Raw genomic sequence first — 18157 nt, 5'->3', positions numbered from 1 at the left:
TTTACATTGTGGATCAGGTAAGCCATTGTTATTTGAGGCTATAGGATGTTTTGAAGAAACCCTGTCTGTGTTAGTCCATTTTGCACTGCTATAAAAAAATGCCTCAGACTGGGTAATTTCTAAAAAAAAAAAAAAAGAGGTTTGTTTGGCTCACAGTTCTGCAGGCTGTACAAGCATGGCACCAGCATCTGGATGGCTTCTGGTGAAGCCCTGGGAAACTTCCTGTCATGGTGGAAGGAAAAGAGGAAGCTGATATCTAACAAGGCAAAAGGGAGCAAGAGAGAGGAGGAGGTGCTAGGCTGTTTTAAACAACTACCTCTTATGTGAACTACTGTGAATTTGACATTTGTACTTTGCACATGTAAGTAAGTGCATGAAGTATTTGTCGTTCTGTGTCTAGCACAGAATGTCTTCTGGGTTCCTGGATCCAGTCACCGCCCCACATCCAATCCCCACCGAGATCCTAGTTCCCTGACTACTGAGTAGCTTCAGCTTCTCTGGTAAGACTGGATGGAGTCCACCAGGCTCGCAAAAATCGGTTTTGACTTAAATCAGTTCACCTTAAGAAGAAATCATCTTAGTTTTCAATATAAGTGAGATCATAATTTTAAGCTTCAACCTTAAATTCTGAAACATTAACTTAAGATGGGCAAGAAGCAACGGTGCTTCACAGGACAAGGAATAGTCACAAATATTCCCAGATCTGGAAAACAAAATCCTGCTGGGTGACAGGCCGAGTGGAGAACAGGCCCCGCCCACCCCTGGAGGACCCGCATCATCCCCGCTTTTCGGCCCAGCCAAGCCCCACCTAGTTACGCCCTCTAGAGCCCCGACCTCCCACCACTCTCTCAGGGCCCCTCCCCAAGTCAGGCCGGTCTTTCCGCCCCGCCCCTTCCCAGCCGTGCCCCGCCCAGGCCCCGCCCTCAGGCCGCACAGCCTTTTCTTTCCTCTCCCAGTTTCCGGCACACCCGGATGCAGATCGCGCCGGGCAAAATCCTCGTCGCTGTGCCTGTGTTCTCGTCTACCTGGACTAAACGTTTGCTTCGTTCCGTGTACCTGGATTAAACGTTTACTTCGTTCCATGTACCTGGATTAAACATGCGCTTCGCAGTCCATTATCCATACCCATGACCTGGGGATCGCTATGGACCTTAAAATACCTGCAAATACCCGCAGCGGCCCCTTCGTCCCAAGTAAGTCCGATTTTTGCCTCCCTTTCGGTTTAAAATCTCTCAGGCTGTTCCTTGCTCCCCGCCTTTCTGCGTTAGGATCATGTAGACAACCCCATTCAGGTCGTGTTTCTGCTTAAAACCCTTGTTGACCTCTGCTTGGGCCCCGGGCCAAGTCGAGTCCTCACTCGCAGGGTGGATTCCCGCCTGTCGTCACCCCCGAGCGTCTCCGCTGTCGGCTCCCGCAGGGGAGCTCCCGCCGCCCGGCTCCTGAAGTAGCCGCTTCTCCTCCCAGGTCCTGGGATTCTGCAGACCCTCCCTGTTGTGAGACTCCGTCCCCCACCACCTTGTGTCCTCCTCAGGCCGGGTCCTTCTGCTCCCCAGGCTTCCCCTTCACAGCCACTGCTTTCCCTGACCCCGCGTTGGGGGAGGTGACCTGAGTCTGTCTCGTCACATCCAGTGTTCTTCTTTCCCAAATTTTACTCTGCTGGAAAGTGTGCTCTTCTGCCAGGTGGACACCTTCTTCCTTCCCTTTCCTTCTGAATGCGTGGGTGAGAGGGATCAGGAGAGGTAAAGAGGGGGCGCGACGGAGCAAAAGGAAAAACCGAGGAGAAAAGAATGAGGGAGACCCATAAATACACGGCAGAATGGGTGATAATTTAGGGACCTGCAAAGAGCAAGAGTGAAAGAGGACGCAGGGAGAAAGTAGCAGGGAAGAAAAGCGCATAGAGCAATTAGGGAAAAGGGGAACCTTCAGGGAGAGGAAAAGCAGCAAAATAGAGAGGGGCGGCAAAGGAGGAGGCACTGCAGACAGCGGGGAGAAAGTGAAAGAGTTGGAGCCGCGGCTGACATAGCCACGTGGTGCTGGGATTGAAAGAGAGGGCAGTGGGTGACAAAGCAGAGTAGGAAAACCACCGAAGGGAGGAAGCCTAGGAAGTGGGAGGTGCTAGAGAGTGGGAACAAAGGAGATGTAACAGGGAAGAGGGAATTTAACAGGAGAGCAGAGAGGGAGCTCAGATGGGAGAAGAGGCAGAAATACGGGAGATTGGGGACAATCGGAAAGTTTGGGGAGAAAGAGCAACAAGAGGTGAAATAAGTTGGGGAGCATTGGGCAGAACAGGCATAAAAGAGGGAACAGAAAAGGGGAAGAAAAGGCACGTGCAGAATGAGAGAGGGAAACATGGTCTTGAAGAAAGTGGGAGAGGACCCCATCCAGATGAGCGGTGAGTTGATTGGACATGGATGGTAGTTGTAATCCTCTAATTTGTGGCTTTATACTCTAATTTAAAATTTGTTTCTTTAAATTGTACTCATGAGGATGAAAATTACCACTCTTTCTTATAAGGCTTTTGAATTTTGTATTTATTTGTATCAAAAGATACTTGGAATCCCTATTTAGCCATGGGCAGAGACTTGATTCAGTCATGTTGTAACTCTTCTGTCCAGGGATGGAGTAGAGGATGGAGGAGGGAAAAAGTAGGCAAGAAATGACTGTCACTCCAAGATATATCTTTGTTTTTTTTGTTTTGTCCTGTTTTATTTTTTTCTTTTTGAGTCAGGGTCTCTCTCTGTCGCCTAGGCTGGAGTGCAGTAACATTACATGGCTCACTGCATCCTGGACCTCCTGGGCTCAAGCAGTCCTTCCTCCTCAGCCCCTGAAGGTGCTGGGATTACATGTGTTAACCACCACTCCAAGCCTACAATGAAGGAATGCAGGCCTTCTCTGAAGGAAGGTTGAGAGTGGTTTTTTTGTTTTGTTTTGTTAATGGATTTACTTTTTTCCTTGTAGTTGCTTTACAGTTAATTCATTGTTATTTTGGAAGTTTGAGATAAATTTTAGTTTATTCAGTTTCTTCTATAAATAATTGGTAACTTCTGAAATAAGATTTGATGGCATCCTAATCAATTGGTCAGTAATTTCTAAATATTGCCTTTTTTTTAACTTTTACCCCATTATTCATTAGATTGTTCAAAAACTTTTCAAAATGTTAAAATATCCAATACAGTATATTCACCATGGAATACGTTAGATTCCTCAGAACTTCTTTATTTTATAACTGAGAATTTGTACCCTTTGAGCAATGTTTCTCCATTTTCCCCACCCACCATCCTGTGGCAACAACCGTTCTGCCCTGTTACTATGAATTGGACTTTTTTAGATTCTACTTGTGAGAACATAACAGTGTTCTTTCTGTGTCTGTCTTATATCACCCAGCATAATGTCCTCCGAATTCATCCATGTTGTTGGAAATTGGAAATTGCAGGATTTTATTTTTTATGCTTAAATAATATTCCATTATATAAGTGTACACACATACCCACTCTATATCCATGTATATACACACACATAACTATATATGCACACACATTTTCATTACATATGCATTCATGGATGGGCACTTAGGTTGTTTCTATATCTTGGCTGTTGTGAATAATACTGTAGTAATCATGGGAGACAGAGGTTCCTAATTTTTTTTTTTTTTTTTTTTAAGTAGAGGCATGATTTCGCTGTTTTGTCCAGGCTGGTCTCTAACTTCTGGTCTTAAGCAATCCTCCTGGCTCAGCTTTTCAGAGTGCTAGGATTATAGGCATGAACTACCGTGCCTGACCTAGATGTCTCTTCAACATACTGATTGCATTTCTTTTGGATATATACCCAGGAATGGGATTGTTGGATTTCATTGTTGTTCTATTTTTAATATTTTGAAGAACATCCATACTGTTTTTCATAATGGCTGTACTGATTTGCACTCACAGCAACAGTGTACACGGGCTCATTTTTCTCCATATCATTGCTAATACTTGTTAACTCTTGCCTATTTTATAATAGCCTTCCTGAGAGGTATGAGGTGATAGCTTATGGTGGTTTTGATTTGTATTTCCCTGGTGATTAGTTATCTTGAACACCTTTTCATATACCTATTGGTCATTTGTATGGCTTTTTTTTTTTTTTTTTTTTTTTTTTTTTCTGAGATGGAGTCTGACTCTTGTTGCCCAGGAGTGCAGTGATGTGATCTGGGCTTACTACAACCTCCGCCTCCTTGGTTCAAGCGATTCCCCGCCTCAGCCTCCCAAGTAGCTTAGAGACTACAGGCTCCAGCCACTATGCCCAGCTAATTTTTTATTTTAGTAGAGACGGGGTTTCACCATGTTGGTCAGGCTGATGTCAAACTCCTGCCCTCAGGTGATCTGCCCACCTCGGCCTCCCAAAGTGTTGGGATTATAGGCGTGAGCCACCGTGCCCAGCTGATTTCTATATATTTTATGGTTGTAAATGATAGACTTAAATGTATATTTTACAAATTCCTTACATACCTTTTCCTTTTTGAGATAGAGTCTTGCTCTGTCGCCCATGCCGGAGTGCAGTGGCACGATCTCGGCTCACTGCAACCCCAGATTCAAGCATTTCTCCTTCCTCAGCCACCCAAGTAGCTGGGATTACAGGCACGTGCCACAACCCCTGGCTAATTTTTTGTATTTTTAGTAGAGACAGGGTTTTGCCATGTTGACCAGGCTGGTCTTGGACTCCTGACCTCAGGTGATCCACCCACTTCTGCCTCCCGAAGTGGGATTGCTGGCATGAGCCACCACACCCGGCTCCTGCCAACCTTTTTAAATAATTAGGCTATATGGTTCATCTGTGAGTTTTTTCAAGTTGTTACAAATCTTTAAAATAGCTTTCAAAATGTTTATCGAAGAAAATTCTTTTATAAGTGGACCCACACAATGCAAACCCATATTGTTCTAGGATTAACTGAAGTGAGAAGCAAGGCCTAAGCTCAGCCCACAGGGAGGGTGGGCATCTGGAGAGTTGGTTCATTGGTCCCCAGAGCGGCACCGCAGTCAGCACTCTTGATGGAGATGTCTGCAATGTCTTTTGGGAGTGCAAGAATCATCATGCAACTCACAGAAGTATTATCTGGAAAATCTCAGAGATCTTTTAAGGGGTTACCTTTGTTTTTTGGAATATCATGAACTGCAAGTTAAGATGGTTATAGATGTGTTTTGGAATATCCAAATGTCAATATGGAGAGTTTCTTTGGAAGATGTTGGAGTCTCACTGGGGCATGTGCACCGTTGAGACATCTGTTTTAGTAGATGGTGGTGCCAGTGTTTCGTGGTGAGGTCCTTATGAATGGAATAGGGTGTCTTAGGTCATTGAGTCCTCAGTATCTTTGTATATTAGTTCAGAATGAGTTTATGAGTTGTTGGGGCATGTGGGATTTTGCAGCAGGATATGGGGAGCACCATAGAATATCTGGGAAGGGTGTGGGACCCCATGGAAGTCTGTAAGCCTGTCTCAATTTGAGACTTGGGCCGGGGACACAAACTTTATCCATATCACCCACCTTATGTGTCTCCATGTCCCCTGCAGAACTGTCCCCTGAACTCTAGAATCCTTTATCCTGTTGTCTCGTCATCTGTCTGCTCAGCCCTCTGAGAGACATCTCCACCATTATGTATCCAAAGTGACTTCCGAACTCACCAAGTACATTCCCCTGCGATCCTGAACATCTGAGATGTAGGTGACTATACTTCTTGGCCTTAGCTTCACATATCAGCATATATTTGAAATAGAGAAGATATGACATTATATAGAAGTGTTTTAATTCAAATATAAAAGGAAAGTTACAGTTACTTAAAACGGTGGGGAAATGCATAGTGTCCGAAAGTGCTGTGAGCTGTGGGAGAAAAATGTTTGAGGACCTCATCCCTACCTGATCTGCTGCCTCGGGACCTCTCTGACCTCATTTTCTACCTGTGTCCTTCTCTTTCCTTCTGCTTCAGCTACACAGGCCTCTTTGCTGTTCCTGGGGCCTAGGTTGCTCCTGATTGAGGGCGTCCACCTGGGCTGTCCCTTTGCCTAGAAGGGTCCCTCAGTTGCAGGTAATCTGGCAAGATTTCCCACTACCCCGAGCTGCAAAGCTGCTCTCACCCACCAGCATCACATGAGGTTTCCCACTCATCTAAACCAAACTTACTGCTGTGTTATTTTTACATTTTGAGGATCTGGGGAAAATGGCATCCCAAAGAAAAGTAACTTTGACACAATCAGCCTGCTGTTAATTTCCTGATTCTGCTCCATGCAGCCCTTTTCAGCTTATGAAGCCAACCTCCTCCCCTCAGCTCATCAGTACACTCCTTTCATTTTAAGAATTAGGTGTTGCCTGATTCTAGGATTGCAAATAAAAGCAGGCCCATATTTTCTGCTCTGTGTGTTTCTTCTGGTCCTTTGCCTTCTGCTTTTCTATAAACTGGTGACAATACAGCCCCAAGGGGATACAGAGCTGGGAGGCTGGGGCTATGGTAGTCTTGGCCCCTTTGAGATGTACTCAATCCTGGCTTCACGCTAGAGTGCTGAGGCATTTGTAGTAGCACATGGTTTGTGATCCCTTACTAGAGATTCTCCTTCTAATAGTTAGGGTGGGACCCAGCCTCTGTAATGTTTAAGGTACCCAAGTTGATTCTTTTTTTTTTTTGGAGGTGGAGTTTTGCTCTTGTCGCCCCGGCTAGAGTGGAATGGGTTGATCTCAGCTCACTGTAACATCTGCCTCCCAGGCTCAAGCAATTCTCCTGCTTCAGCCTTCCAAGTAAATGGGATTAGAGGTGTACACCACCACACCCAGCTAATTTTTATATTTTTAGTAGAGACGGGTTTCACCATGTTGGCCAGGCTGGTCTCGAACTCCTGACTTCAGGTGATCCACCTGCCTCAGCTTCCCCAAGTGCTGGGATTACAGGCATAAGCCACCATGCCCCAGCCCCAAGCTGATTCTAATTTCTGTCCAGCGTTGCGCTTCAAGCCTTTGTGTCCTCCATTTCCGAGGACTGAGCTCAGCCTGTGACCCACAGAGGTGAGCAGGTCCGTGCTCTGCATGGGGTTTGATCAGGGATGGGTCTGTGCCCTGAATGGGAGCTCAGTCCAGCCCAGCTCCCCGCTGCTGCAGTGTGAGTGTGGGCTTCTCCAGGAGGGAAGCAAGTGCTGAAGAAAATGGTGAAAGAGTCACTTGGTCTTTGTGTAGGAATTTATTGTCCTTATCCCCCCTGTGCAGTGAGCTGTGTCCACATGCTGAGGTCTTCCCTGTGTGCATGGTTGTGGCACAGAAAGGAATTTGTTAAACAACATTAAACCACATATTTTTGCCTTTCAGGTTTGATGTGTGAAGAATTACATTGACTGAGAAAGAAACCCAGAAGAGGAGGAAGAGGATAGAAAAGGAGTAAGGGATGGCTCTTTCTCAGGTAAAGTGATATTTTCGGTGGGTCATTTTCTCTCCTTCCCTTGTGAAATGTGGGGTGTTGGAGTTGTGAATCTTCTCTGAGTCTCAGGCATCCTGCCTGACACGTTTGCTCACACTCATTTATGCCTTTCCTCAGTCCCTCTCATCTTACTTAGATTCCATCTTCCCATGACCCAGTGACATGAACCTGGGAAGAGGCTCCACTGGACATCGTCCTGGGAAGGGCTCACACCCAGATGTGGATGGAGCCCAGGTGTGGGCCCCATGGTGTCAGAGCTGTTGGGCTGTAGGGATTGTTTAGGGGCCACATCTGGCTGCACTGTCACCTCTCTGTAGACCAGGAATAGAGAAGCTGCATGTGGAAGTCATATATTAACGTGCATAAATACCTAGTAAATTATCAAAAGTGGCCAGGTGCCGTAGCTCACTCCTGTAATCTCAGCACTTTAGGAGGCCGAGGCGGGTGGATCACTTGAGGTCAGGAGTTTGAGACCAGCTAGCCAACATTGTAAAACCTTGTCTCTAGTAAAAAAATACAGAAATTAGCCAATTATGGTGGCAGTTGCCTGTTATCGCAGTTAGGAGGCTGAGTAGCTTGAACCCGGAGGTGGGGGTTGCAGTGAGCCGGGATGGTACCACTGCACTACAGCCTGTCCTTTTTTTGAGGACAGAGCAAGACTTTGTCCTAAAAAAAAAATTTGTATGTATATGTAGGTATGTATATATGTATGTATATGGAAAGGAGGACTGTAAAGGGAGATCTTTCTGCCTGATTTTGTACTATATTTGAAGCTGTATGAATAGTCGCTATTTCTACCTCCACCACCTTAATGACTGGTAATGGAATGGAAAATTAGATACAGACATCAGAGCATGTTTTATTCCATCATTGATTTAAAAATGTGAAATCAGCCTGAACATCCGATTTTCCTAGCCATGGTCAGAATATCCATCCACAGAGACTGCAGTGTTCATGCAGGGATGCTTACCAGCAGTTGTTTTAAGTTTTAAGGTTATAATTTTGCTCAGATGTAAGAGCTGGGCAAGATGGCGGGCATCTGTAATCCCAGCTACTTGGGAGGCTGAGACAGGAGAATTGCTTGAAGCTGGGAGGTAGAGGTTGCAGTGAGCCAAGATCACCCCATTGCTCTCCAGCCTGGGCAACAAGAGTAAAACTCTCTCTCTCTCAAAAAAAAAGTAGTCTTCTTTTTGATCTGGTCTTAACTTTTGGGGTATCTCAGTCCTTTTGTTTAATTAACCATTATTTTACTTAACAGTATCACCCAAGTACATGGATATTGTTGCTGGCAATTTGGATATGTCAATGAGAAGCTGTCACATGCATAATTTAAGTGCAGTAAATAGAGTTCAGTCCTGTTTGAGGTTCCAGGTATCCACTGGGCATGTTGGAACATATCCCTCATGGATAGGGGATTCCACTGTGTTGTGTATCTGGCACTGAGCACCAAGGCTGTCTGTCCTCCATTTGTGAGGGATTACATGAACCTGGGATCCACAGAGAGGGGAAGGAGGCTGTGTTCTGCATGGGGTTAGATCAGGGCTGAGTCTGTGTCCTGAATGGGGCAGCTCAGTCCAGCCCAGCTCCCCACTGCTGCAGCATGTGTGTGGGCTTCCAGGAGGGGAGCATTCTTGTTCCTAGAACAAGAAACTCTGGTGCAGTGGGCAGCGGAGGACACCTTTCCACAGGCTGAGGTCTAACCTATGTGTGTGGTTGTGGCACAGGAAGCGGAATGTGTTGATTCTGAGCAGTAATCAGCATATTTTTTGACATTTAGGATTGACTTCTGAACAGTCATGCTATGTGATGAAGAAGCCCAGAAGAGGAAAGCAAAGGAGTCAGGGATGGCTGTTTCTCAGGTAAAGTGATATTCTTGGTGGATTGTTCTATTTCTGTTTCTTTCTGAAATGCCAGAAGCATTCAGCCTGATACGTTTGCTGGCACTCACCCATGCCTTCCCTCAGTCCCTCTCATCTGATTTAGATTCCATCTCCTGTGACCCAGTGACATGCATTTGGGAAGAGGCTACACTGGACATGGTCCTGGCTCACCCCCAGACGTGGATGGAGATGGAGTGTGGGCCCCGTGGTGTCAGAGCTGTTGGGCAGCATGGTTTATGTAGAGTCCACATCTGGAGGCACTTTCAGGTGTCTGTGGACCAGGAGTAGAGAAACTGCATGTGGAAGTCACATGTTAATGTGCACAAGTACCTGGTAAATTCTGGAAAGGGAGTTCAGGAAGGAGAAATCTTTTCTATCTGATTTTTACTACATTTGAAGATAAACACTTTTCCTAGTTTCTTGTTTCTTGCTTGGTTCAGGGAAGACGTTCTTTCTTCTTTCTCAGAATGCCCCTCCCATGGAGACTGATGTTCCTGAAGGGAATCTTGTACAGCATCTGTATTAGTGAAGAAAGCTATAGTTTTGCTCAGAGATTGTAGCAGATTTTTTTATCATTAAAGAGTTAGAAATTATATCCATTCTTGTTCTGCCAATTATTGTTATTATTATTATTTTTTTTTTGAGATGGAGTTTTGCACTTGTCACCCAGGGTGGAGTACAGCAGCACAGTCTCAGCTCAGTGCAAACTCCACCTCCTGGGCTCAAGCGATTCTCCTGCCTCAGCCTCCTTAGTAGCTGGGATTTCATGTGTGTGCCATTAAGCCTGGCTAATTTTTGTGTTTTTAGTAAAGACAGGGTTTCTCCGTGTTGCCCAGACTCGTCTTGAACTCCTGCTCTCAGGTAATCCACCTGCCTCGGCCTCCATAAGTGCTGGGATTACAGGCATGAGCCAGAATACCCGGCTGATTGTTAAATTTTTAATCATAAACATCGAATTATATGTATATTTGTTCTATAGGAAGACACTAAACATCCAGCTTAGGCTATCAATTACAAAGCCTCGCCTGCCCTGTGCGGCCTTCCACCCTCCTTCTGTCTCACTGGCAACTCACTGCTGTCAGCTTTGTGTCAAGAGCAAGAACAAGTCCTGTAGAAATATATTTATACAGCATTATGGTATTTTAAATAAAAGCCTCAGTGATTGTTTCGTTGTGATGTTTCATTCCAAAAGTTGTGAAAATTTGCATGTTTTTGTGTTAGGAAGGTGGATTCCTTGCTCCTTTACATCCTCATGTGAACGTTCTCTGAATTAGAAATCAAGTCATTTTGGCCAGGTGCGGTGACTCACTCCTGTAATCCCAGCATTTTGGGAGGCTGAGGTGAGCAGGTCACCTGAAGTCTGGAATTTGAGACCAGCCTGGCCAACATGGTGAAACCCCGTCTCTACTAAAAATGCAAAAATTAGCTGGGTGTGGTGGCGCATGCCTGTAATCCCAGCTACTCAGGAGTCTGAGGCAGCAGAATTGCTTGAACCCGGGAGACAGAGGTTGCAGTAAGCCGAGATTGCGCCATTGCACTCCAGCCTGAGGGACAGAGCCAGACTCCATCTCAAAAAAATATCAGTCACATCTCTAGTCTTTTGTGCCTGGCGTGGTTCAGGGAGCGCATGCACCAATCAGCCCAGGAAGAGACTCTGGAGGTCCCCAGCCTTGTCTGGGATGTGCCCTCTCGGGGCTTTGCTTGTCATCTCCTAACTGAAGTGGGTGGCCAGGTTCTGCTCAGGAGCTCTCTTTTCTGCACCTGCTCTGCAGCCTGTGTGTGGCCATAGGAAGCTGAGGTCTGCACCACCACCTAGTGTCTGCCCGCGTTACTGCGCCCTCTGGTTTATGCTGGTGCCTTTGTTCTCTGTGGCTTCCTGATCTGGTGTCCTGTTACTTCAGTGCTTATGTTCAATCAAGACAGAACGTTGTCCCTCAGGAAAAATCTGGACTTTGTAATTTCCTCTGGATGATGGCACGTCATGTCTGAGCAGGGGCTCAGGCTAATGGGCTCACACATTTTCCCACTGGGCTCCCAGCAGGTTGATTTGGTGCTTCATTGGGGTGTAGGAACTTGCTGAGGGCCTGCATTTCTCACAAAGGCACTTGGCCCGTGTATTGTTTAATTTTTGTCTTCATGGGGACAGAAAGGTCTTTGGCTTCCTATTCCTCTGTCTTACTGACATTACTCTTTTAGTAGAGTTACAGGTTTCTTACACAGGTCTGGAATACCTTTTAGTTAGGGGCATGTATATTTGATCGGGGAGATGTAGAATGTTTCTTGCGTGTGTGTGTCATTTATAATAAGTGCTGCTAAGAAAGGAAACTTGTTTTCAATTTATTTGTATTTATTTTTTAATTTTAATTTTAATTTTTTTAAGATGGAGTCTCACTCTGTCACCCAGGCTGCAGTGCAGTGGCGCGATCTTGGCTCACTGCAACATCTGCCTACCAGGTTCAAGCAATTCTCCTGCCTCAGCCTCCCAAGTAGCTGGAACTATAGGCACATGCCACCACGCCCGGCTAATTTTTTGTATTTTCAGTAGAGGCAGGGTTTCACCGTGTTAGCCATGATGGTCTCAAGCTGCTGACCTCGTGATCCACCCGCCTTGGCCTCCCGAAGTGCTGGGATTATAGGCATGAGCCACCGTGCGAGGCCTTGTATTAGTTAATATGCTAAAATGGCGTTCTGTTTTGGTTATAGGCCTGTCATTCCTTAGTTCTAACAGATCCTGTTTTTTCCTGCCTCCTACCCCTACTTTTTTTTTTTTTTTTTTTTTTTTTTCTGTTTTTTTTCCTCTGCTTCTGGTCCCTGCTGAGGCCTCCTGTGTGGTGATGATTGTCTGCAACACAGACCAGTGCCCTTTTCCTTGCCTTAAATTAGAAGAAATGGATCCCATGTTTACTGTTGATTATGATGTTTTTTGAGATCTTCTTGTTTAATATCATGATTTTTTTTCCAATTTCATTCTTGGCCTGAGTATTAATTATCTAGTAATTTCTTAAGGTATATGTTGCTGAGATATTTTCTATGACCTTTGTTTGTTTTTTGAGATGGAGTTTCACTCTTGTTGCCCTAGCTGGAGTGCAGTGGTGTGATCTCGGCTCACTGCCACCTCCACCTCCCAGGTTCAAGTGATTCTCTTGCCTCATCCTTGCGATAGCTGGAATTACAGGTGTGCACCACTATACCCAGCTAATTTTTGTATTTTTAGTAGAGATGGGGAGGTCTTACTGTGTAGGCCAGGCTGTTCTTGAATTCTTGACCTTGTGCTTCGCCTCCCAAAGTGCTGGGATTACAGGTGTTAGCCACCACACCTGGCCGCCTGAAAATATACTTTATTATTTATGAAATTCATGCCAAATGAGATTTTAGCTGTTCTGGCAAAAACAGAAAAAAACAAAAGTAACTGAAATGATGGATATGTTAATTTGTTAAACTCTAGTGACTTTTTTACTATTCATACCATAATATTATGTTGTATACCTTAAATATACACAATGAAATTTATCAGCAAACTAAAGTGGGCATCAAGGAAACATTTTAGTTTGACATAGGAAAAAAATTATAACCTAAGAAAAGGACATCAAGCCATTTATATTTAAAAAATTTACAGAATATGAAATGGGTCCTAGAAGGCAGTAAAAGAAAATTGAGCAAAGAATGAAAAGTATTTTGGTTTGATTTCCATAAAATAATGAAACCCCCTCACAGTCCAAGAAATTGGAAAATGGAAATACAAAGGGTTTTCATTTTCTCCATATCCTCAAAATGTAAATAGAACATAGTTGTAAGTTCTTTTTTTAATGAGTGGGAAATCTCATGCTTCATTGGTCTATAAGGACAGCGTTGCCCCTCAGGGTAGTGGGAAGTCTTGCCAGATCCAGGAAAAGAGGAAATGCACCATCCTAAAGAGGCGATCACTCTATCAGTTCTCCAAACCGGAGGAACCCAGGTTCCTTTTCCCTGTCATGATCTCCATTATCCCTCATGTTTCAGTGGGGAGCTACAGTTGTAAGTTCTATTGCAAGAGTCACTGAGCGGTGTCAAGATGCATTTATGTGTCATTGTGAGATTTTAGAGAACAATTCTTCTGTGAATGTTCTGTTGTGAAATTTTATTGGGCCAGTTTTTGGAATGTACATATTTTTTATGTTAATAAACACTAGTAGCTTGTGTTGCATCCTGTTTGGAACAATGTCTAAATGAAGACATACGGATCTTTTACAATTTTTCACTGTTTCAAAGAATGTCACCACGGCTGCCATAATGCTGTCTTCACCACAGGTGTCTGAGGATTCCTTCAGATTGGGATAAATAAGTGTTTGATCTTTTGGAAGGCCTGCCTCACTGTGTGATTATAAAATACGTGTTTCTTTTAGATCTAATGTTTTGTTGCTTACATTTTGTTTGCACAAATCTTTAATTTGAATTTTTGTGTATGTTTTGTTGTAGATTATATTTGATTATAAAGTTCTAGATTATAAATATCTGACATTTTGGGCTGATGTAATTTGTATTTTAAAGAATAAAAAAAATTATAAATATGATAATAGGTTCACATGTAAGTTGGCAAACCCTTCCATTTTCTTTCCAAAATTATTTTGGTTCTCCTTTTACACAACACAATCACATATTATTTAAATTCCACATATTGGCCTGGCGCGGTGGCTTATGCCTGTAATCCAGCCACTTTGGAAGGCCAACGTGGGTGGATCACCTGAGGTCAGGAGTTCAATATCAGCCTGACCAACATGGTGAAACCCTGTCTCTATTAAAACTACGAATATTAGCCAGGCGTGGTGGTACATGTCTGTAATCTCAACTCCTTGGGAGGCTGAGGCAGGAGAATCACTTGAACCCAGGAGGCAGAGGTTGCAGTGAGCTGAGATCACACCACTGCACTCTTGCCTGAGCAACAGAGTAAGACTTGTCTTAAAAAAAAAAAAGAAAGAAAGACAAATTCACATATTTCTTTTGTGTTTGAATGGCTCTGAATTTTTTAAGCTGCAGGTCTTTATGTCACCACGTCTTCGATTAAGAATTGAGTTTGAGGCCGGGCGCTGTGGCTCATACCTGTGAGCCACCAGCACTTTGGGAGGCCGAGGCGGGCAGATCACCTGAGGTCAGGAGTTTGAGACCAGCCTGACCAACGTGGAGAAACCCCATCTCTACTAAAAGTACAAAACTAGCTGGGCATGGTGGCACATGCCTGTAATCCCAGCTACTCGGGAGGCTGAGGCAGGAGAATCGCTTGAACCTGGGAGGCAGAGGTTGCGGTGAGCTAAGATCACACCATTGTACTCCAGCCTGGGCAACAAGAGCAAAACTCCATGTCAGGAAAAAAAAGAATTGAGCTTGTCAGTCTTTGATAACATATTACTGTAGTTCAGTAATGTTAGATATATTCACATTGTTCATTGGACTCCCAGAATGCATATGTTCTTGGTGTTTGGTGGTTTTTCATCAGTCTGTTAGGCTGTCTTCATTTTCCTGCCTTCCTGCCTGCCCTCCCTCCTTGCCTCCTTCCTTCCTTCTTTTTTGAGATGGAGTCTCACTCTGTTGCCCAGGTTGGAGTGCAGTAGCACAATCCTGGCTCACTGCAACCTCTGCCTCCTGGGTTCAAGCAATTCTCCTGCCTCAATCTCCCTTAGGAGCTAGAACTACAGACATGGGCCACCACACCCGGCTACTTTTTTATTTTTGGTAGAGATGGGGTTTCACCATGCTGGCCAGGCTTGTCTCAAACTCTTGACCTCAGGTGATCTGCCCAACTCGACATTTTCTTTCTTTTTTTTAATAATTTTTCTTCCCCTCCCTGTCAAAATCCCCTTTGAGTTAACTGATTCCTTCTTCATGATTAAGCCTTCTATTGAACTCATCTAGTGAATTGGTCAACTCAGTTGTGATTTTAGCTTCAGACTTTCTTTTTCTTTTTCTTTTGCCTTTTCTTTTTCTTTTTTATTGTTTTATTTTTTGAGATAGAGTCACACTCTGTTGCCGAGGGTGGAATGCAGTGTTGCAATCTCAACTCACTGTAACCTCCGCCTCTGGTTGAAGTGATTCTCATGCCTCAGCCTCAGATTACAGCCATGTGCCACCATGCCCAACTAACTTTTGTATATTTAGTAGACATGGGGTTTCATAATGTTGGCCAGGCTAGTCTTGAACTCCTACCCTGAAGTGATCCTCCCTCCTGGTCCTCCAAAAGTCCTGGGATTACAGTTGTGAGCAGTCACACCCGACTCAAATTTTTTTAAATTCTTTAAAGTGAAGATGTAAATCGCCCTTTCTTTCATGTAGATTTGTAGGGATTCCTTTTTTTTTAATAGACCGTATTTTCCTATTTCTTTGTATGTTTTATTGTCTTCTTTTGCAACTCCAGCATTTGAAAAATCACCTGCCTCCCCAGATTTGGTGGTTGCTTTGAATAGGGAGGACACCCCAATCAACTACTCTAGATCCTGGAAACTTCCCATGCCTTTTCTCACTGGGGATTGTGTCCTCTTTGGGCCTTTGCTTGTCATCTCCCTATTGAAGAGGTTTGCTGATTTCTACTCAGAAGCTCCCCTGTTTTCTGTGCTATTGTAGACTCTGGTACTGCAGACATCTGTGGTACTAGATCTTCACCCTCATTTCCTTTTGTGTTACTCTAGTCAGTGGTTTATGTCAATCATTTTTTTGCTCAGTGGCCCCTAACCTTTCATCCTGTTTCTTTCAGTACTACCACAGGAAGTCATCACTAGGGCAATTCTCAGTCTAGCCATAGGGCAGGGACACCTCAGAGAGTCCTTACGAGGGCAAGGTCAAGGGGAGCCCTGGGAGCAGGACCACCCCTGAGACCCCAGAACTGTAGAGTCACTGGTATCTGGTCCCAGCTCGGGAGACCACAGCCTGTGAGAACTTCCATGTGGGGTGATCCCAACAAAACTACTGCGGCAGGGATCCCCAGGACCTGGGGGACCTAGCCCCTACTCCAGCGTGTCTAGAATGTGGGACATAGAGTCAAAGAAGATTATTGTCAAGCCTTAAGATTTAATGCATGTGCCCTATTCGAGTTTGAGACTTAGATGGGAAAAGCCACCTCTTTCCTGTTTCTCCCTTTTGGAATTGAAATATGTAACCTGTGTCTGTCCCACTATTGGATGTTGGAAGCACTTAAGTCGTTTGATTTCACAGGTTCACAGTTGGAGAGCAGTTTGCCTCAGGATGTGTTTAGACTTTTGAATTGGTAGTAGAAAACTTTTAGACTTTCCATTGGGATGGAATTCTTTTGTTATGTGAAGAGTACATGAAATTTGGTGGAGCAAGATGGAATGCTGTGGTCTGAGTGTTTTTCTCTCCTCCACAATTCACTTGAAACTTAAACCCCAGTGCCCAATCTCCAAGTATTGTGAGTTTTGGGTTTTAATAGGTGATTGGATCACCAGGGGTCTGTCCTTATCAATGGGATATGGTATTCTGGACAATGAGATTTCAAAACGCTTATCCTACAGAGTTCAATGATTTTTGGCCCTTTTGTCCCTTCTGCCTTGTGGGGACACAGCGTTCCTCCCCTCCAGAAATGCAACAAGACACCATCTTGGAAGCAGGGATCATCCCTCAGCAGACATCAGTCCTGTTGGCACCTTGATCTTGGATTTCCCAGCGTGCACAATCATGAGAAATACATTTCTATTGTTCGTAAATTACCCAGTCTGTCTTCTTTGATTACGGTGGCATAGAGAGACTAGGACATACTGTAACTGTAATTTAACTGTTTGATTGTTTTGGTTGAACTCTAATTCTCAGACATTTGGGTTCAGATGCTTGCTCTGCTCTTTTCAGGTTGTTGACCTAGGCAAGTTTGTTTGCGTGTCTGTGACATAGTAACATGGGAAGAAATATCTCTCTCATAGGCTAATATGTTGTTATTTGAATTAGAACATGTAAAGCAATTGGAGAAATGACCAGAACATGGGGAGTATTCCAAAACTTGAGTCATTGCTGTTGCTCTGGTCATCACAGTTTTTAGTTTCTGACTTTTCTTTAAAGCCGCTATAGACATTGTTATCTCTGAAAACACCACTCACATCCTAGCTCATCTGGACGCTCAGTTGATGTATGGAACATTATATCTAGCACTTTTTTAGGGATAACCATGTGTTTTTCTTATTTGTATATTTTTTTTATATTCTCCACAAACAGAAATGTACACTAATTTAGAGAATATAATAGTCTTCTATTGTGTTTTATAACAAACTAAAATTAGGGACAGATGACTTTCTCACAGATGCCTTTTATAGATATGTCAGAACACACACTTTAATCAAAGTGATATGACAGTTCTCTCTTCTTATTTTAGGTAAACATAGTGCTCCTTTTTAGTTAAATAAAACATATTTTAGGTAAATCATATTGCTCTTTTTTGAAATGTGTTTTACATTTCAGGGACCTTTGACATTCAGGGATGTGACCATAGAGTTCTCTCAGGAGGAGTGGAAATGCCTGGACCCTATGCAGAAAGCTTTGTACAAGGATGTGATGTTGGAGAACTACAGGAACCTGGTCTTCCTGGGTGAGGATAATTTCCTTCTAGAAGTTGAGATCTGCCCTTGTGCATGTTTGTATTTTCTCTGTTGTCTTTCTTGGGAGCCCTTCCATTATTTGAGCCTGAAGTTGTTGATTAAAAAATAAAAGGTTCATAATGCTGCATCAGGCCTTTCACTGTCCCCTTTCTATAGATATTCTGCTGCCTTCTTTGTACGTTAGTGGTGGTTCCAGAGCTGAAGTACACAGCGAACTTTATGGCAGAGTTAAAATATCCAATTCACTGTTTTCTGTCCCTGCACTTTTAAATTTGTTTGT

The 18157-nt window shown here is 44.0% G+C and overlaps 1 protein-coding gene across 1 annotated transcript in view; it reads left to right on the top strand.

Annotated features, from left to right (window-relative positions):
- The first annotated feature begins 969 nt into the window (after window positions 1-969).
- Window positions 970-18157, top strand: part of ZNF616 (zinc finger protein 616) — a 29833-nt gene continuing 12645 nt past the window's right edge. The window contains 4 exon segments of the mRNA XM_032264341.1: window positions 970-1193; window positions 7322-7412; window positions 9208-9289; window positions 17741-17867. Of these exon segments, the coding sequence (XP_032120232.1) occupies window positions 9227-9289; window positions 17741-17867 (190 nt within the window). The 5' untranslated portion in view covers window positions 970-1193; window positions 7322-7412; window positions 9208-9226.

This window comes from Sapajus apella, unplaced genomic scaffold, assembly GCF_009761245.1.
Source record: "Sapajus apella isolate SASKATOON/1434 unplaced genomic scaffold, GSC_monkey_1.0 scaffold144, whole genome shotgun sequence".
Classification (NCBI taxonomy): Eukaryota; Metazoa; Chordata; class Mammalia; order Primates; family Cebidae; genus Sapajus; species Sapajus apella.
This window is presented reverse-complemented; position numbering and strand designations above follow the sequence as displayed.